A 20334-nucleotide genomic window follows, 5' to 3' on the forward strand; every position below is an offset into this window, starting at 1 on the left:
CCTATTTTGGAACACCAGTACTGTAGAAATGAAATTTTCCGTGGAAAAAGTATGGATAAAGTCCGTGAGAAAGGCTAAAAACAAGCCAAACTATGGAATGGGGGAGATGGATTCTCTTCACGAGGAGGTGTGTGGAAATAAACTCGAACTTTCTGGACCTCTCGTCGATTCATATTTGCGGGAATTAGGGGAAAGCTTGAAGCACAAGCAAACTCACTCAAAGGCAACTGGGCTCACCAATCCAACAACTCTTTTTATCCCTTGGATGGTATTCAGACACATCATGACTCTTGCTCGAGGATATGGCTGTGAAGTTGATTTATCAGGGAAAGGGAAGAAAGTGGAAATTTTGATTAAAAAGCAGGCCTCCGCCAGAAAAATATTTTGTCCTTCTCGATTCTCTGGGCAAAACTATTTACACAAGAGGAAATTCAAAAAGCAGACAGACGGGAAATATCACTATGCAGGGCGATCTTCTGTAGTTGTTACAAAGAATACTCCTATTACACTACGCTACAATATCACAACAAATCGTTTGACCCTTTCTGCTTTTATTCAAAGGTACAACGAGGAGGATTTTGCTATTGATAATCAAATACAAAAACTTATGAACATTGAATAGGTCTGCATTTTTTTTCTGCAAAACAAATCTTGTTTATTTCGCTTGTATTATGTTGTGAAGTAATAATATTGTTTTGGTTCTTTGGTTCAATCTTAATTTTACTTAGTCTTGTGGTATGGTAATGTATGGTAACGAGTTTTGGACGAAAGGAAGATAAAATTGAAAGCAAGGACAAAATTGAACCACAACATGTATTTATCACTGGTTTATGTCACTAATTTATTAGGCTTGTAAGTTCAAATATCTATTCAAATGTTCTTAATAAAAAGAAAGAAAAAAAAACCTAATGATGGTGATAGATACTATAAAATTGTCAGCATTTTATCAAAATTGCCAGTACATTAGCAAGAGAAAAGGTTAAGGGAATTAAAAAAATCCCCCTTAGGGAAAATGCTTTGATATTTCACCAATTTCACTCAGTTACAATTAAGGAAATGTATGGATATCAGTGAGGAGAATTTGCAGGTGGATATTGAGACTTAGAGGGTTTAAATAACTAGAGTGGCATGAAGTAGCACTGTCAGGAGAGCAAAATCAGGCTGTTCTTGATGCTTTAGAAAATGCTGTTGGTTTTGTATTGTGTTGTAAGGGTGGGTAATGTTCAGTATCTTTTCAATATTTTGTATGGGATTATTTCTTAATGCACTTATTATCAGCAACACCAGGAAATGACTTCTTTGTTAAGTGCCTTAAATCAATAATATTACTTTTTTTGTTCACAAAGGTAACATTTGGGGCCCTGTGACTCATGTCACTATTGACACTTTCAAGAAAGTACATACATGAATATCATATTAAGACTAGAGCTGCAAAATTATGATCTTATGAAACATATTTTTTCCAAATTTGATACTTAATTACAGCAGTTGTGTTGAGATGGACAGATCCAGCTTTAATTTTTCCCCGGAACTCATCAATTCACTTTATTTAAGCTCCTATGTTAGAGTTATCACATATATACATACACTATTTTTATAAAATTTGGATCAATGACATAATATTCATTATAATAATGAAAACAATAATATGAATGATTTAGAACTAGGCTTTGTGATTTTCTCCTTGAAGTCCCCTCATTTTTTTTTTTTGTAATAAAAAGGGACATTTATGGAATGATGAATGTCTAACTAACTTCTGCTGCAAGAAGCCCTTCCAATCTTCTAATAAGATGAGCTTTATCCCCAGTTAACGATGCTCCTCTTACACGTAGTTCTTCTTTCAGTTCCTTGACATTCATCATTTGAGGGTTAATCTTACTAGATGGCCTAGCCAGTTGTTCTCTTGATGAGTGTGCAACCTTTTGATGAGACTCAAGGAGGACCACATCTGGGAATCTCATTTCACATGTTTCACACCTGATTGGCTTAAAGATAGCTATAAGGTTTTCATCTAACTTCATTTCTTGGGCACACCTTACAATATCTTTAGACTCCTCACAAAATGAACAAAGGGAAGCTTCATCTCGTGATCGTCCACACTCACAGAAGTTAAGGGTATCCTTGCAGTGAGGTGGAAGTCGAGACTCAAAGTGGGATATGTAGGTAGACGGCACAGGCTGATGTTCAGGCAAATAAAATGCCCTGACATAATTAGTGCGCATTAGCTGCCACCACTTACCTACATTGCTTGTTGAGCGAGACCTATTGGTTAAATTTAGGTCCTGCTTCACACCTGAATGCTTTGATTCCTTTGCCTGCAAAGAAATAATACCATAACCAACCTTGTACTGTCTGTAGAGCAATTCTGCATGGTAGGGTATGGCATAGCCGATTGTCCAAACTGTTAAGTTAACAGCATCTGGGAAGAATAGAGAGATAAGGTTGAAGTACATGGTGCAAGAGTGCTTTAGTTGATTCATTCCAACTGAATTTGCCTCAACCTTGCTGAAGAGCATCCCAGAGTCTCGGAGATACTGAGCTGCTTTACCAAGGGCCAGGCGCTTAACCCTCTGAGGACCAGACTCATCATTCATGCAGAGGGCATCAATTAATCTAAATGAATACCTGGCTAATGAAACAGCTTGTTCACCTATCAACCTTGTAGCGATATTGTTGCTCCTTTTGTCTTTGTCATTGTAGTGTTCCCTAATCTTTCTTGAAAGAAATGCTAACTGACAGCCTTTCCTATCTGAATTACCTCTGACGCTGCCACTTGCTGCAGTACTACCTATTGCTTGCTGAAATACCTTATGTTGCTCTCTAACTAGTTCTGACTGCCTAACTCTATCTCCAGCACCCTCGGGGTAACTTGACAATATAGATGAAGCTGTTTTTCTCTCCCGAGGACTATCCTGAACGTGTAAAGGTGAACTCAGAACCTCTAAAAAGTCCTCAATCAAATCTCTCTGTAAAGCTTCACGGTAGATAACATTTAGCAGATGCTGCCAAGCATTAATCTCACTATGCACTGGCTCTGGTCTTTGACGATCTGCAAACTCACCAATCCTGGGATAAACAACTTGTCTAATTCCATTCTCTGCCATGAAAGATAATTCTTTTTCATGCTTCTTGGCTTGACTAAGAGACTTGCTTAGTGATTCTCGATACTGGTTTAGTTTTAAAAGATCTGCTTTCCTCTTCTCCATGGAGGGTGGTTTCCAGGTATCTGAGAATGAATGTCCTATACATGCCCCCATAGTACCCAAACTACCTTTGTGAACAAATGCATAAGGGGAAGGGTAAGTAGCAGCCTGATTTAACTCGCCATTAGCCCAACTTTGCCAAGACTGATCAGCACTAGGTTGAAACTCTAAGGTACACTGCTCACCACAAATAGTTAACACATTACCCTCTAGCATTAACATTTCCTCTGTGTGTTGTTTCCAAAGGTCTTCCATTACCCTGTCTTTTTCATTTACACTTAGGCAATGCAAAAGATATTGAAAATCCCTACTCCTAACATGATCCCCAAAATTCCAAACAGTTAATGACCCAATAGACATACTCAGATCACTAGTTTCTGGGGCACCATCATCAGAAAACTGTACAATAAAATGATTGGTATTTTCATTAAACCAGATGAGCTGGTTCCTCAAAAAAGGTAAACGCAAATGCAAATCAAGTATCATGAAAACTAAACCAGTGACAGTTCTAGATACACCAGAGTAATTGGGAATTGCACATACATGCCCTATATCTAAACTCTTTACAAACTTGTCTATTTTCTCATCTGATGCTATACGAGGAATAGTAACATTCACACCTGCACACTTAACATTCCTGGGTAACCAAACATCTTCTTCAGCATTAAACACAGAACTTTGGGTTTTACAGATTAGTTGAAACTTTCTCCTAGACAAAAATGCTTGATACTTTATAGAAACAGCCTGCTTTAAGGCTTCTTCACTGGTTCCATACTCTTTCATTGCCTTCCCAAACACACCCTGTAAAAACCGACCCCTTTTATAACAAGTTATTAATTTTTCCATGATCTCTTTTTTTGCACATGATGCAATAAAATCCCAAGCACCATAAATTGCACCCTGCTCCCCACCATGAATAAATTCTAGGATATTCCTAGTTTCCTGTCGCCGTCTATATCGTGTGCTTGATTTAGGGTTGTTAACCATTTCAAATGTAGTTGCACTACTCTTTCTACGTGCCTTGGCATGATGCCTTTGTTCCAAAAGTGTCTTAACTTTCTCATACTCTTTCACAATACTGTCTAACCTCCCCTCCAGCTCTCTAAGCTCCTCCTCAATCGCCTCCTTCCGCCTTTCTACTTCCTCTAAAACATAGAAAATAAAACTATGTAAGCTTATGTTTGTCGCATATGATAATGAGCTTACTTAACTTATATGACACAATATTTTAAGCCACCAAGCGGAAATGTCTGCTATAAGAATACATGTGGATCGACAATAGAAAATGATGCTGATATACATGTTTATTGAGTGGAGGCACAAACAGATGTTTAAGGATATATGCACTGATGTATCTAAATTTAGAACACGAAGTCAAATTCAACCTGATTCAAGTCTTGTTGCATTAGCTCGCTCTTCTACTTCATGTATCTTTCTCTCCTTCTCTATTAGTTCTGATTCTCTCGCATGAACACTAGCCTCCCTTTCCTCTACACGAATTTTCTTCCGATCACAATCATTTGTGATAGCTTCAGCAGCATCTCTAGCTTCCCTCTTGATCGCATTTCCCACCTGTATCGGAGAACGGTTCCAAAATGGGTTCACAACCGCTCTCTTCGAATCGCACCTGCCAGAGTGATAATTGCTTTTACTGCACTTTCTGCTCTTCGAGCACAGTTTATCGACTCTAGAACAAACAGAAACAGTTTTGGTATAAAAAGGATTATGTCGCGAATTTCAAAATGGCGGACGGTGAAAACTGTTTTTCAAAATGGGGGTTTAAACTCGTTCTACATACCTGCTTTCCTCTTCTTCTTCGCCACATTTCGACGCCATTACGTCAATTTACATTCTGAGTTTACGATGCCAAGGGTTTGTGGGATATATTGCATAATAATAAGCAAAATCTCTCTCAGACAGGGGTCCCACAGGCTTTTTCGTGTTCGTGTGAACCGAATAGAGAGAATATACATAAAGTTTTAAACTCAAATCTTTATTTTTGTCATGACAATACTTCAGAGGTAGTTATAATACAGATTCATGACTGTATGTGCTCTGTAAAACCACCCCTAAAGGTTTTTTTAGCTTTTTAGTGAGTGGGATATACCAGCCTATATTTCGAGTACAAAAAGCCGGAACACACCTCCCTTGCAGTTTTCGGAAAATTAAAGTATTATAATGTATGCATACGTGTTATCAAAGGCAATGGGCATGAAATGAGCGCACTCTACACGCCGCGATTTATGTACATAATTTACATCTTATTAAGTCTGGAGAAGCCATTGCCGAAATGACGCGTGATCACGTGATCAAAGTAGCGTCCTGGAGGAAAATTCCCTAGCAACCGACCATCGTGACAGCTACGCGCGAAGGTTTTGCAGCCCCTTTAGTCTTTACTCGGTTCAAATGTGAGGCGCGGTCGCATAGTAAAGAGCGTTCTCTGGTGAAGGCAACGTTTGGCTGATGAATTTTAGTCACGAATATATGGTAGCACAGCCCAAGGATCTCTCTTTCTTTTATATGAATCTATTGTAACTTTCGTTTGGGAATCTTTGAGTAGTTTTTGGTCAGAATGGCAGAGGTTGAACGGTCAAGAATACGTAGCGTAGTTCGGGTGAGTATTTAGTAGTATCTTGATCGTAAAGGAGAGAGAATGGTTAAGAATCATTTTCAATCCCTTATCAAAGTTTCTATTGTTACTCAAATATACAGTTTCTAATGAAATTATTCTCCTTTTTTTTCGGTGGGAAGACTGTGAGGCATTCTAATTCACCAAGCACGAAAATAACAAGATCGCGGTCTCGATCGAGATCACCGGATGAAAGAAGGTAAAGTTTAAAAGTCTGTACTATGCATGATGACCGTGCATTATTTGATTACTCGGGATAGGTTAACATTTTTTCAATTACATGTATTTGATAACTCAATGATATTTCAAACGATATGAGTACAGAAACAAATCCAGTACTCGAAATACTCTAATTTGCTGGAAATGTAGTTAATTTTACCCTTCTCGAGATGGCTATATATCTTCGGTGTTAGACAAATTGTAAACTTTCAGAAGTCCATTAGCACATTAAATCCTTAGATAAACGACTGAACAAGCTTTATTGCTTTAAAATAAAGGATTTGAATTGATTGATATCATTGATGTAATGGATTACCTTGGAAAATTTTTTAAAGTAAAATTATTCAAGTCTACCTGTAAGGAGTGTGTTGGATGATGTTGGATTATTAATGTGGTCAGAATTCGTTTTGGGCAGGTGTTTTGATATGATGTTTAATGATGTTGGGTTTTTTGTTTCTTTAAATCGACCAACATAACCTATGCTTAAGCTTAAAGGGAAGACATTGTCTTTCTCTACCATCAGAAGGCCTGACTTTGTGCATTTTCTTGCTTTGTAGAAGGAAAGGTAATGAGGACAAAGAGAACAGACACAGGAGTGATGATGATGACGAGGATGAAAAGGAATATCGTGGAAGATTGCAACAAAGTGATAGTGACAATGACACAAGATCCCATCGTAGGAAGGAAAGAAATAAATATGACTCTGAACGATATAGGGAGCGAGGAAGACATGACAAGAGGAGATATCGCAGTGATGATGATGATGATAGTGGTGGCCGACATGAGGATAGGGGAAGAAGGCAAGAACTTAGATCTGATAGAAGAAGGCGAGAGACACCTTCAGATGATGAAAGCCATGACAATCGCAATCTGACAGAGAAACAAGGTAAAGATGGTGAAAAGAGAGAACAAGCAGAAGGAGAAGAAACAACAGAGAAGACTGCTGAGCCAGAAAAGGCTGTGAAAAAGAAGACAAATACAGACAATCCACTCCTGACAAGAACAGGTAAACTGTGCAGTAATATTTAGTGGAATTGAAATCGAGACATGTTGTTTGCTCTCCTTTGGCTACATGTCAGAACCATTTTTACCCTAAGATCACCATGCATATTCTCCCTGCTGTTCTCTATACACTCCCTTAGGTGCTAATAGGGAGAATTTTGTTTGACAATCAAGAGCTTCTTTAGTTGCTGATCATTTTCCGTTTCATTTAGTGACCTTGATGTGTGATTCAGGGGTGATATCGAAAGAAGTAATAAGTGCTAGACACTTCAAGAGGTGGAAAGTTTAATGAAAAGCTTGAATACAACTTGTAGATTGCCAATTTATTGTGGAATGAATCTCATGCACACGTCACTTCTTTCATATACATGCACACTGTCAATACAACTTAAAGCTTTGACACAAGTGAGAGTTTTTGGAGTTATCTATACAATGTAAAATAATTAACAATTATTCGCCAAAGTGGAGTTGATTAGTGATGGATATTAGTTTATTTCTGTCAATATATCAGAAAATGTTTAGAAATTTAATTGTTGCCTTGCAATAATATCTCTTCCACCGCTCAGAGGTCTGACCTTGATTCTGAAATTGATTCTATTCTATCCTTGTACCTGGTCAATTGTACGTTCCTGCCCCTGCCATCCCTAGTTTTTAACTGTTTTTTGGTTGATCGTGTTTTAAATCATTATCTGTACCATTGGCGGTGCCTCGCATAGGTCCTCGTGTCCCGTTCGCACCAGCCCTTTTGACCTTTCCTCCTTATCACTTTAAATCACTTTGTACATATATCCCATTTCTTTTAGGTTGTCTAATTTGCTGTATGTAATATGTGTAGTGGTCAATAAAGTTGTTAAAAAAAAAAAGGAGGCAAAAATTATAAACTGGACTACGATATGTAGTCTAGTTAAAGCCCCATGAACCAATGGATATGGTGCCATAGAAATCCTTCAGTGTTATTATTACTACTATTATTATTTTTATATTATGCTGAACAGTATCCAGTAATTGCTTAATATTATAATTGTTTCCTCAATAAGTTTGACAGCATGAACACTATGATGATTTCTTTAAATTTTCTGTAAAGGGGGAGCTTACATTCCACCAGCAAGACTAAAAATGATGCAGGAAGGTATTGAAGACAAAAGCAGGTTAGTAAATACATTATAACATGGAGGTAGAATTCAATCTTTTGTTCTCCTTTAGCAAACTAAAGGATTTACACACAGGTAGTCTTTTTTTGTTTATATTTAAGAATTAAGAAGCCTTATTTTTTTTAACTTTACCAATTGCAGTCTTCCTTCATTACGAGTCTCTTTATTATAAGCCATTGCAGTTCTTTTCTTGGTTTAGTTTTGCCTTTTTTGTCCTCATTTTTAATCTTACCTAGCTAAATTATAATTTGTATTCTTTTTCAAGTGGGAATGGAATAACAACATGATAATATGGTGACAGGGCTCCTTTAATAGTATTGCTATGATCAATCAGCTTCATGAAACAGAAATTGAGTTGAATATTGTTTAATTTTCATGGAAAGTAGCCATAAATTGATCCTAACCATTTGTCATGGGCTATTTGCAGTGAAGCGTATCAGCGTCTAAGCTGGGAAGCTCTGAAGAAAAGTATCAATGGTCTTGTTAACAAGGTACAGGGCTGATCATTTTGTTAAGTCTCTATATACAATAGAACAGTTTCTTTATCAACAAGATGCCTGGGAGCCTTAACATGGGATACACTGGTCATTACCTACAGTCACTCTGGTCATATGTGAAAAATAGTAAATCCATTCTTCAAAGAACAGAAATGAAATAAAGAAATGAAAACAGGAAAAAAAAGTCCACATTTTAGGATGTTAATAATAATAATAATAATACTTTATTTACCCACGTGTCACCTAAGAGCTAATAGCTCGTTTAAAACATGAACGTGAAAATCATGGATGTCTGGTCACCCAATCATGTAGTAACCCCAGCCAACAGGACTTAACTTCAATGAGAAGCACATGGTCAAGTATTACTCTTAAAAAAAATATGATGACAGTGAAACTCAAGAAAATTTTAGATATGTTTCGATGTTATGTCCGTGGCATCCCACATATTATTGGCATCCCACATATTATTCATAGCAGGTATACATATTCCCTTTTGGTATATGTCTAAGTATATGAAAGACCTACTGGTATTTCACCTTTTCCCACCTAGGTTAACACGTCAAACATTGGCAATATTGTTCGAGAGCTTTTCCAAGAAAACATTGTGAGAGGAAGGTATGGCAACAGTGTACACCCCTTAGCAAATAGATTCCATGTTGCTGTGTGTCTGATCAATAGCAGTTCACAGATGGTGCCAAAATGCAGTAGAAACAAAATACTGGTGGATAAGTGGCAACCAAGTGTGTCACTGAATTTCTTACAACTATTTGATGCCTGCTGTAATCCCTTACTTTACAGACCCAACATGGAATCTATTTGTTTTTTATGATAACAAAGAAAAATTTCAGTTAATAGTGATCTCATGTATGCATCTGCCCTTCAATAGATCATAGGTAAGAACCAATCCAAATGCATTTTAGTTGGTATTATTTAAAATGGTATTCATCTGCCTCTAGGGACTTAAGATACGACATGAATACGTAGGGACTGTCAACCATGGTTGTAGATCTGTGTGGCCTATGAGTTTTGCATGTAATGAGTTCCTAACCATGGTACATCCTGTTGCAGGGGTGTCCTTTGTCAATCAATTGTCAGAGCACAGGCAGCATCACCCACATTCACCCATGTTTATGCTGCACTTGTGGCCATCCTGAACACAAAGGTACATATATGAATTACACAGTTTAAGTGTTACACAAGAATTCCACAGAAACTCATCAATTTTTTGACTTTCATTCCTACATATAAACTGTTTGGAAACTGTGCAAAAACAACAATAAGAGCAGAAAACATCTGTTGTTTCTTTGGTTCCTTTCTCAAGTTAATTGAAGCTTTCATGCCTAAAACCAGGGTTAGGGAAAAAATTTAGTGCATCAAGTCAGCATTGTAACATTTTTGAAGAGTTTTGAAAGTAATTGCATTGCAATTGTAAATAATATTAAGAGTAAATTTTATTGTTCAAATGAGGTAGCTTTTTAGTCCAATGTATTGTATTTATGTAGGCAATTATTGTGTCAGCATTACAATAAATTATTAAGGGAGAAATAAAAAATATATCAACAAAAAAAAAAAATTGCCCCCCCAAAAAACATTTCCCCAAGATTCTTTTGCCACAAACTGTTTAATAGCCAATTGATTACAGGGTTTTAGTTTTTATAAGACTATAAAATTTAACATATCCCTGTATCTGTTTTCAGTTTCCCAAAAATGGTGAACTTCTGTTGCGTCGGCTTGTGCTGCAGTTTAGGAGAGCTTACAGAAGAAATGATAAAGTAGGTTATCTTTAGTTGATGAATCATGGGTGAATGTGACAATTATAAAATGTATTTGCAACTGAATTTGTATTTGCTATAATTGTGACCGAAACACACAGTTTGGAGCAATGTGATTCTGTTTTCCTTGCCGAAGCTTGAGTGTAATCCTAACATGCATAGATATTACAAAATGATGCCAAGAGTATCAGCTCAAGTTTAAAGTGCACCTAAACCCAAATTTTTTTTTTCGCTTAACGAAATAAGCTTATTTTTTGGAGTATTTCTGTGCAAAAATTTTTTAATTTGCTCAAATCTTTAATTTTCTATGCCCAGTCAAAATACGGAAAATCGGCCGCCATCTTGCCCCACGACCGAGTTTAAAGAAGAATGGCTCTAGTGGGTAATGTGACGTCAAATCGAGAACACGAAAGTCTGCATCTCACACATTTTCACTTGTTTGGGAAGATTGTCGTCGATATTGTCCGAAATATGCCGACTAGGTGTGTTGTATGAAGATTGTATGAAGCGCGATACCCTCTTGCAAATTTCGCACGTTGCTACATCCTTCTACAACACACTTAGTCGGCATATTTTCGGACAATTATCGACTACAACCTTCCCAAACAAGTGAAAATGTGTGAAAAGCAGACTTTCGTGTTCTCGATTTGACGTCACATTACCCACTAGAGCCATTCCTCTTTAAACTCGGTCGTGGGGCAAGATGGCAGCCGATTTTCCGTATTTTGACTGGGCATAGAAAATTGAAGATTTGAGTAAATAAAAAAATTTTTGCGCAGAAATACTAAAAAAAAATAAGCTTACTTTGTTAAGCGAATAAAATTTTTTGGGTGTAGGTGCACTTTAACATCACCTAAATTTTATTAGGGCCTGATGAACTCTCTTCTTCTTTGTCCCACAGGCTGTGTGCTTATCATCTACAAGGTTCATTGCTCATTTGGTCAATCAACAAGTGGTTAGTTTATAATCTTATTAGATGTTTTGTTGTCTAGTATCGCTGAGTATTTTTACAAGTTGTGCCATATTTTGACGAGCCCATAGTGCAAGTCGAGCCCGTAGAGCATGACGAAATACAAATAACGAGTAAAAATCAAATAAAATAAAAGTCAAAAATTAATACAAATAACGAGTAAAAATACTCAGCGATACTACACAACAAAACATCTAATAAGTTATTTATTATCCAACACGCCAAACTCTTATTTCAGTGCGGGCAAATCTCGCAGATATTTATTTACGAGGAGTGCGTGACAGAAGTATGCGAAGTGGAACGGAATTGGCACGTTGTTGTGTTGCTGTTTCTAATTTCTTCATTAAATGAAGAAATTTTCTGGTCGTCAAGCTGTTTTTCTTCGCTCAATTCATCTAATGAACTTGGATCTATATTTGCCAGCCATTCTGACTCGTTGTCATCAGAAATATGATTCACATTGTCCACCATTTGTTTTTTTTTTCGTAACTACAATCCAATTCTTTGCTTGCACGATGCAAGAAAACCTGTTTAACCGGTACTACAATAGACGAGTACAAATACCGCTTGATATTTTTATGAGTTGTGCCATATTTCTACGAGCCCTTAGGATGAGTCAAAATACAAACAACGAGTAAAAATACTCAATAATTTTACACACCAAAATATCGGAGAAGTTATCAGCAAATTGCTTTTAATTATTAATTTTTACCCACATTTCTTTTAAGACAGGAAAAGCAAAGTAGATAGAGAGGCATAGCATGTATAGCTGAAGGGTTAAAATGTTTTTTTTAGAGCACAAAGTTACAAACTGTTCAAATACTGCATAATATTTGTACTTGATTTGTGCATTATTTGTACCCTACTTAATGCAGTTCAATAATGAAAGTTTTTATCAGCAAATGATAATCATGTGGATTGAATTCTGTATGGGATATTTCTCTATAAGGTACAGGGTCTTCTTAGAAGTGATTTATCATCATGTTAATTTGTTCATCTTTTTTAAATAAGACAAGTGTAACCCTTTCTTTTCTAGGCCCACGAGCTTGTAGCATTGGAGATCCTGACTCTGCTGCTACACAAACCCACAGATGATAGTGTTGAAGTTGCAGTGAGTATTTATCTTTGATTAGTTTCTTCCACATCTTGTGAAATTAAATACTAGCTAATATAATTGTGTTTTTAATTTGGTGTTGTCTAGATTGGGTTCTTGAAAGAAGTTGGAATGAAATTAACTGAAGTATCTTCCAGAGGTGTTCATGGTAAGTTTCTCTTTGACAAAGGGCTAGTGCTCAAAACACCAGCTTTTTAAAGTAAAACTCTCCATAGTGGCCAATTTTATATCATCAACTCAGTTGATTAAACCAAAATTATTTTGAAATAACCTCTACTGACACAGCTCTGCAGTTTCATTAGATATACCCCCTTCAACATTTGCAACTGATCCACTGAAGATAATTAATATATGCCTTGGGTACATTAAGATCTGGTTAACCTTTTGAGCTTTTAATACTCTGTGACCACCCCAAACAGCTTTTGATCAGCACAAAAGATCTTCCAAAACATATGGCCACTTTTTTTAGTGGATATGTGCTAATTTTCATTTCATTTGACTTACAGCTGTGTTTGAGAGGCTTCGCAACATTCTCCACAATACAGAAATTGACAAGCGAGTTCAGTACATGATTGAAGTGATGTTTGCAATCAGAAAGGATGGTTTTAAGGTAGGCTTATATGGTACACTATGAAAGATGTATCGTGGTTCAAATTTTTTCTTCATAGCTTAAGGCTTTGATTTGTTGTACTGTTTGTCTTGTTGATTAAGAACAGAAGGAAATTAAGATTAATAAAACAAGTTTTTAAAAACTGAGATCCAGAAAAAAATTTAGATCCTGGAAAATTGTCTTAGTGAGAATTTTTAAGTCATTGTAAGTATTGATTCAACATTCAAAATATATGAATTGATTAAAACAATTTTAAATGTTGGGTTCTTTCTATAGGATCATGTTGCAGTACCTGAAGAACTTGACCTTGTTGAAGAAGAAGACCAAATCACTCATTTATTGCGGTTGGAGGAAGCATCAAATCCAGAGGACATTTTAAGTAAGTCTTCTGTTCGTTGAAATTTAATGAACCAGTTTTTTTTTTCAGAACATTGTATTTTTGACAGTCATGTAAAATCTATTGAATTCTACATGTCTTTTAATTAGATGTCTTCAAATTTGATCCAAATTTCTTGGAAAATGAAGAGAAATACAAAGAAATCAGAAGAGGTGGGTTAATTTTTTTGAGCAGTTGTAAGTTAAAGAAATTATCATATTTATAACATTCTTATAAATTTTATGTTGCAACTGACTTTATATTATTTAAATTTTAATTATTTAGATATTCTTGGAGAAGGAGACTCAGATGATTCTTCTGATGGTGATGACGATGATGATGATGATGATGATGATGATGATGATGACGAAGGCGAAGGCCAAGGTATAGTCCAACTTGGTTTTGTTAACTCTGAAAAGGGAAGTTCCAGCTTGTCTGTGGAGAACTTTATGATGAACATTGTAATGTCTTCAAACCAAAACCAAACTGACTGTATCATGCATATGCTTCGTGTCACGACATAGGAAAACAGAAGTGAAAAATGATAAGCTATGATTCTCTCTCTGACAGTAATACAATTTATGTTGTTTTCTTGTTTCTTGGTAGATGACAAAAAAATGGAGATTATAGATCACACTGAAACAAATCTTGTAGCTTTAAGAAGAACAATATACCTTACCATTCAGTCCAGGTACTGTATCCTTGTTTGACCTCACTTTAAAATTAAACTTTCATGAAGGCAAACATCATTCATTAATTACAAGGTATGGTAGTGCTTAAAAGTAAAGTTACAAACTTGACTCAAAACTTGATCCTTTGACCCTTGAACTAATCAGGAGTTGAGGATCATGAATCATGAATCAAGGCTTGAGAATTGCAATTAAAAGGATCAAGAATTAAGGATTGAAAAATCAAGGGTTGAGGATTAAGAATCGGGGATAGAGAGAATCAATGACTTAGAATCAGGAATTAAAACACTCATTAAATAAATTTTAATGGATCTTGATCTGCAGTTTGGAAGAAATGATTTAATTCTTGCATACAAAACAATGGGGATGTGTATGTTGGATACCTGTCTTCCATTTTAAGGCAATCACTTTTTTTTTAGAATAAGTGATCTTTTGGATCTACCAAGTAATGAATTCTTAATGTTGTCACAAAATGGAGACCATCAAGTGTCATTTGATTTGTGATAACAGTATTGCAATTCTTTATCTTCTTTTTTTTTTATGTCTAATTGGTGTTTTTTATTTGGGTGATTGTAGTTTGGACTATGAGGAATGTGCTCACAAACTGCTGAAGATGCAAATCAAACCAGAACAAATGGTAAGTTATTGAAAGCTTGGAGGAATGCTGCAAGCCTTCGAGCAGAATCTTTTTTTTTAACTACATTATTGTACAGTCATGTGATTAATGTGATCTATTAATATCATGCTCTGTGCATCCCTTGCCCTGTTTCATTATTGTTATTTTTATTATTATTATAATCATAAAATTACAAATTCCTTGATTGTGATTCATTTAAATAACTCCTGTTTTCCACTAATTCACTTGCCAAAGTTTTTATCAGGCAGTTTGTTTTCAGACAGTTTGTTATTGGACAGTTTGTTATCAGACAGTTCAGTAAGCCATTTGTAATCAAAGTTGTTGTTTAAATCAACCAATCACATTCAAAGTTGTAGTTTAAATCAACCAATCACAATCTCTGTTTCTTTTAATGCAAATTTTCTCTTTCTTTCATAACTTGGCTATTCTTAACACAGCTATTCTTCTTTTCTGGCAAAATGTAATTTTTATGATTAATTGGTAATGAGACTTTGTGTTGTCCAGTTTGGTCTGTAGTCGTACTCGTGATAAACAAATTGGAATCCCGCTGCATGTTGGTCCGATTTTGTTTATCACTTGTATGATTACAGACCACGTTGGACTCCTGGGTCCTTTAACCATTACTTATTATTATTTTTGAAAATAATATGATATTATTATTGTGATTAATATTTACTATTATCTTCCTTTTCTTTTTTGCTGGTATCAACTCATCCCTTAAAAGGCTTTTTATCTCATACTTCAGAATTTTAATGGTGTTCTAGTTCATAAAGTTGATATTATCTCTTCCACAGTCTGAGTTCTGTACAATGGTCATAGATTGTTGTTCTCAACAAAGATCTTATGAGAAGTTCTTTGGTCTCCTGGCCCAGGTTAGTGATGACCTGAAAACTGTTCAAATTACCGGTTTTTTTCGTTTCATTTGGAATCTTTGTTGGATTATTGGTAGCGGTGCTTTGGTTAGCACGCCCTGAACTATGGATGGGAAGACCAGGGTTCTAGCCCTGGCGAGGGATCTATGTGCTTGAGTAAGGTTGTGTTTGATCAAAATGCCTCTCCCCTCTCCCCTCTCCCCCTCTCCCCTCCCCTTCTCCCCCTCCCCCTCCCCTTCTCCCCCCTCCCCTTCTTCCCCCTCCCCCTCTTCCCCTCCCCTTCTCCCCCTCCCCCCCACCCAGAGGTGTAAATAAGTACCAGTGGATTGTCAGGGAAAATTAACAGTATGCCAGGGGGGGAGGGGGTAACTTGCAATGGACTTACATGTTATCTAAGAAGTAGTAATACTCCTTGTTACTTCATGATTCAGAAACCTGGATGAGCTTCAGCATTGAGGGCAGATTGTCCCCTCTCTAGCAATTCACATTTATTGACATTTTGACCTCTATCATTTCTTTGTAGCGGTTCTGCCAGCTCAATAAAGAGTTCATGGAAGAGTATCTCAAGGCTTTTCAGGAACAAGTGAGTTTTGGAAGTAAATCTAAATCGTTAAACTCTTAAAAGGGAATAGCATAAGAAGAGAAACGAGGATGGTGAAGGATGGTGAAGGTTACCCTGCGGGCAGGCTATCATTTATTAGCGCGGCTACACGGGTGTTTCTTGGCCCGCAAGACTAAAGCGAGCCGGGAGGGGTCTGCTAAGGGTCTGGAGACAAGATTATTAGTGCCAGACCCTAGCAAACCTCGTCTCAAATTTCCTCGCGGGTAGAGAAACACGAGTCCCGTAACTCTGCTCGCAGGCTTGGTTAAGATTAACACAAATTTTGTCTGAAATTTTTTTGTGTTTATTTCTCAGTACGAAACAATCCATCGCCTTGAGACAAACAAACTTAGGAACGTGGCTAAGTTCTTTGCTCATCTTCTCTTCACTGATGCCATCCCTTGGACGGTAAGTTTGCTAAACTGGAGTAATTTACAAAAGCTGCGGTTTTAAAGATAGTTCTGCGTGTCCGAACCAACAACTGTAAAGGGAAGTTTTGCATTCAATCTTAAAAGTGATTATATTCGAGCTAAAAACATTCGCCGCGTCGGGGGAAAGTTAATTAATGATCCCTTTTCTTACCTTTTGGCAGGTGCTAGATTGTATCAAACTTAATGAAGACGAAACCACATCTTCTAGGTATGTTTGAGTTTGGTTACGAGATTAGCCAGCGAGCACGCCATTTTTAGCACTGCAGGCTCAGCGTTTCTCGCCCGCGGGAAGAGTAAGACAAGTTGATGAAAAGTTGGCTGGGGGTCTGGCACTATTAATAATCCGTGCTAGACCCCTCCCAGACCTCTCGCCGACTCTTGTTGCCCCAGGCCTCTTACTTTCCCGCGGACAAAGAAACCCTCATGCCGAAGCGCTAATAGTGAAGGCTTGCTCTCAGGCTATTATGAGGTTGATTTCAATGAATTGTATCAATTTCATTTTGCATAGGAATTCTCCACCCCTTTTTTTATCCATGTTTGCAGCCGTGTTTTTATAAAGATCCTGTTCCAAGAGTTGGCCGAATACATGGGTCTTCCCAAACTCAACGAACGACTTAAGGATCCGTAAGTACTTTAAAGTCTTTCTTGAATGTGAAGAATCTTCATGGCATAAATCTTTTTAGGAACTCCATTTGCCGGCCTCTCATGCTGCTGGAATAAGAGCCTACTAATACACAAGAAAGAGCAGTAGTATAGGCCGCTAAACGTAAGGCGCGCGGAAATTTCGTAACTTGCCCCCACCCACCTCCTTTTGGAAAACCTAGCTATGTCCCTGAATGTGTAATATGACTCTTGCCATGGTAAGGTCACTTATCAAGCTTAAGCTTGTTTACGAACTGAAAACTACTTCAAATTACTGTCTAATTCCATTCTTCTTTGAACATTGTCGTAGCATTATTTCGTTCTTTTTTCTGTCACTCCGCCCCAGGTTCCTGGCGCAATATTTCGAAGGAGTCTTCCCCCGCGACAATCCACGCAACACTCGGTTTTCAATCAATTTCTTCACCTCAATTGGTCTTGGTGGTATCACGTAAGTATCATTTTATACCAAGAAATAAAGAATTTTTTTCAGTTTTGACATAACCTCTTGTATACACGATGAGGTTGGGAAAATTTGGTGCGATCGTGCCAAGCCGAACATTGATTTACGGTTTGCATAGCTTTCGAGATTTCTCGCAAGGTATCTCTGATGGTGGCGTAACTTGAAGTAAATATTTTAAGTCATATATTTTTTTGTTCATTTATTTCAGAGACGAGCTGAGAGAGCATTTGAAAAACGCTCCTAAAATGATCATGTCTCAGCAGAGGCCTGGTGCGAGTGATAGTGACTCGGATTCTTCAGACGACAGTGACAGTGAAGGTTTGGGGGAAATGTTTCTTTGAGGTTCATCATGCGACTTCTCAACTTTGTTCATTACGTAACCATGTGTTTCTCTTCATTACAGATAGTTCAAGTTCGGAAGATACTTCCGAAGAATCTCCGGAGTCTTCTGAAGACTCCTCGGACGATGATCGTAAGAAGAAAAGGTTTGTTAACAAATTTGTTAGCACATTACAAACGAGTAATCGCAATTTTTTGCCGATAGCTGTCATGATGAAGAGTTTAGTAAGTAATCCCAGTCTTTCAGTGCAAAACATGGCCGGATGCATTTGTCATCCAAGTCATTCTCAGTTTGTAGAATTCTCTTTGACATTTGGCAACGTTTGAGCAAGTAAAAGGTTCTTGCTTCCTTTCTTTCAGCAACCAATGTACGGCGAATTTCGATCGACTTTTGCACAACCATAACCAGGGAAATTGCAATTACCTATAGTGTGCTTTTCGACTGAGCATCGTAAAACTGATAGGAAAGCCATCGCAACAGCCAATCATAGCAAGGAAAAATATCACCAGGGGCCAATAAGAACTCAGAGTAATAACAAGCAAACTTCCCGAAGCGCGGGAAAAACGCGAGTGTCTAAGTGGCGATTGGTAATAGGTTTGAATCTGGTTGGTTGAGAAAGTGGCGCGAGTTTTCTGGACCAATCACACAGCGAAGTAAATCAAAACCAAAGCAATCCCGAATTACTGTCAACGCTCAACTGAAAATTATCCTAACAATGAAGAAATATATCACCCAAATCAATTCGACTCAGAATAAATACAAGCAAACTACCCGAAGCTCGGAAAAACGCTTGTGACAAAGTCACGATTTAGTGGAGTTGTGCGTTTGATTGGCAGAGACCGTGGCCTGGAACGGATCTCTTTGGACCACTCACTTACCAAAGTGTTGCAAAACCACTTGAAGATGTTTTCTCCCTGATTCTGTTAAAACTTTCAGTGATAAAATTTTCTGCTCCTTGTTTTACAGGCATGAGAAGAAACATTCGTTACGGAAGAAGAAGAAAGAATCGGGTTCCAAGAAGAAAGAATCGGATTCCAAGAAGAAAGAATCGGATTCCAAGAAGAAAGAATCGGATTCCAAGAAGAAAGAATCGGATTCCAAGAAGAAAGAATCGGATTCCAAGAGACGCAAGAAAAGGCGATGAAAGTATTAAGCTGAGATTAGAGGGAATAATTTTTAATGAGTTTGTGCTCGTTACTCACACGTGCTCTCCAATAAGTTTCATCGTTTTGGAGAAACAAAAGACAGTGGAGACTTGAGGCGAGACTGTAATAAGTAGGGTGGAGTGACCTTCTTCCCCTCCTTTTCTCTCCTCCCCTCCATTCCTTCCCTTTCTTTGTGCCTATCCAACTTAAGAAGCAGGCTGAGTTAGGTGTAACCTTTTACACCCTAACATCAGAATACATATTCTCCATACTATTCTCTATACATTTCCTAGGGTGCTGACAAGGAGAATTTGATTAACAATCAGTAGCTTCTTTAATTGGTGATCATGTCCTCAATTCTCTTGTGAGGAGAAATTAGATGCCAGTCAGGGGTTAAACGTCATTGGAAAGAGAAAGTTGTCGGCCGTATAGCCGTCGTATACGATCGTGTAAGGGAGAGTGAGTCCGCGATACAAGCTTGTGATCGCTCACAGGATTTAGGATCATATTGGCCTCTGTAGGGAGGGGAGGGTAAAGACAAAAGGTAGCGTTTTCAATGAATACTTTTATCCTGACTCCTTGTAAAAATTTCAAAATCTACCATGCAGTTTTCGTTGAAAGATGTAAATAACATTTACAAGTTGTACTTTTGTCATGGTTTTTTTTGTTTTTAATCCTTAGTTTTCAACACAAACTTTATTTTAGATTTTTTTAGTCGGAGGTATCTTGGCAAATGTTTGATTCCTTTCTTCGAGTTCGCGAAGCAAGGCAGGCTAGGTGTTCGGCGAAAATCCTTTAAGCGCTTCCTACTACCTCTGTTTCGAACAGTTATGTCATTCGAGTGTCGCTGTAATCAGAGATTGCGAATGTTCCAATTTATTACGCTTTTTGATTGGTCCAGAGAACTCTATTCACACTCTCAACCAATCAGATTCAAGCCTGAAACCGGCTTCGTCGCACGCGCACTTGGGGCA

General features: G+C 37.4%; 2 protein-coding genes across 3 annotated transcripts; one reads left to right on the forward strand and one right to left on the reverse strand.

Moving 5' to 3' along the window:
- Nucleotides 1-534: 534 nt before the first annotated feature.
- On the reverse strand, nt 535-5556 carry LOC148716348 (uncharacterized). Its single transcript, XM_088744221.1, has 3 exons — nt 5002-5556; nt 4589-4890; nt 535-4348 (listed from the first exon to the last, which is right to left on the reverse strand). The coding sequence occupies exons 1-3, from the start codon at nt 5037-5039 to the stop codon at nt 1746-1748; spliced, it is 2943 nt and encodes a 980-aa protein (XP_088600347.1). The 5' UTR covers nt 5040-5556; the 3' UTR covers nt 535-1745.
- A 47-nt stretch (nt 5557-5603) lies between these two features.
- Nucleotides 5604-20006, forward strand: LOC111329498 (pre-mRNA-splicing factor CWC22 homolog). 2 transcript variants are annotated; one of them, XM_088744223.1, is made up of 27 exons: nt 5604-5817; nt 5955-6031; nt 6609-7057; nt 8138-8201; nt 8632-8695; nt 9252-9316; nt 9770-9863; nt 10399-10473; nt 11375-11428; nt 12480-12554; nt 12645-12705; nt 13064-13167; nt 13444-13546; nt 13654-13716; nt 13829-13927; nt 14150-14234; nt 14809-14869; nt 15664-15741; nt 16265-16324; nt 16658-16750; nt 16935-16981; nt 17317-17397; nt 17762-17863; nt 18084-18193; nt 18279-18360; nt 19182-19226; nt 19269-20006. In XM_088744223.1, the coding sequence occupies exons 1-27, from the start codon at nt 5776-5778 to the stop codon at nt 19357-19359; spliced, it is 2424 nt and encodes an 807-aa protein (XP_088600349.1). In that variant the 5' UTR covers nt 5604-5775; the 3' UTR covers nt 19360-20006. The 2 variants fall into 2 exon arrangements, with proteins under 2 accessions (XP_088600349.1, XP_088600348.1); XM_088744222.1 differs by having other exon boundaries at nt 19182-20006.
- The last annotated feature ends 328 nt before the right edge of the window (nt 20007-20334 follow it).

Source organism: Stylophora pistillata, chromosome 14 (assembly GCF_964205215.1).
Source record: "Stylophora pistillata chromosome 14, jaStyPist1.2, whole genome shotgun sequence".
In the NCBI taxonomy this organism is placed as follows: Eukaryota; Metazoa; Cnidaria; class Anthozoa; order Scleractinia; family Pocilloporidae; genus Stylophora; species Stylophora pistillata.

Coding starts and splice junctions, on each gene's coding strand:
- LOC111329498 (XM_088744222.1), top strand. CDS start 5,776: ATGGCAGAGGTTGAACGGTCAAGAATACGTAGCGTAGTTCGG. Junction 13,547..13,653: donor AAATCCAGAGGACATTTTAA/GTAAGTCTTCTG, acceptor TCTTTTAATTAG/ATGTCTTCAAATTTGATCCA. Junction 13,717..13,828: donor ATACAAAGAAATCAGAAGAG/GTGGGTTAATTT, acceptor TTAATTATTTAG/ATATTCTTGGAGAAGGAGAC.
- LOC148716348 (XM_088744221.1), bottom strand. CDS start 5,039: ATGGCGTCGAAATGTGGCGAAGAAGAAGAGGAAAGCAG. Junction 4,891..5,001: donor GAAGAAGAAGAGGAAAGCAG/GTATGTAGAACG, acceptor TGTTTGTTCTAG/AGTCGATAAACTGTGCTCGA. Junction 4,349..4,588: donor TGCAACAAGACTTGAATCAG/GTTGAATTTGAC, acceptor TCTATGTTTTAG/AGGAAGTAGAAAGGCGGAAG.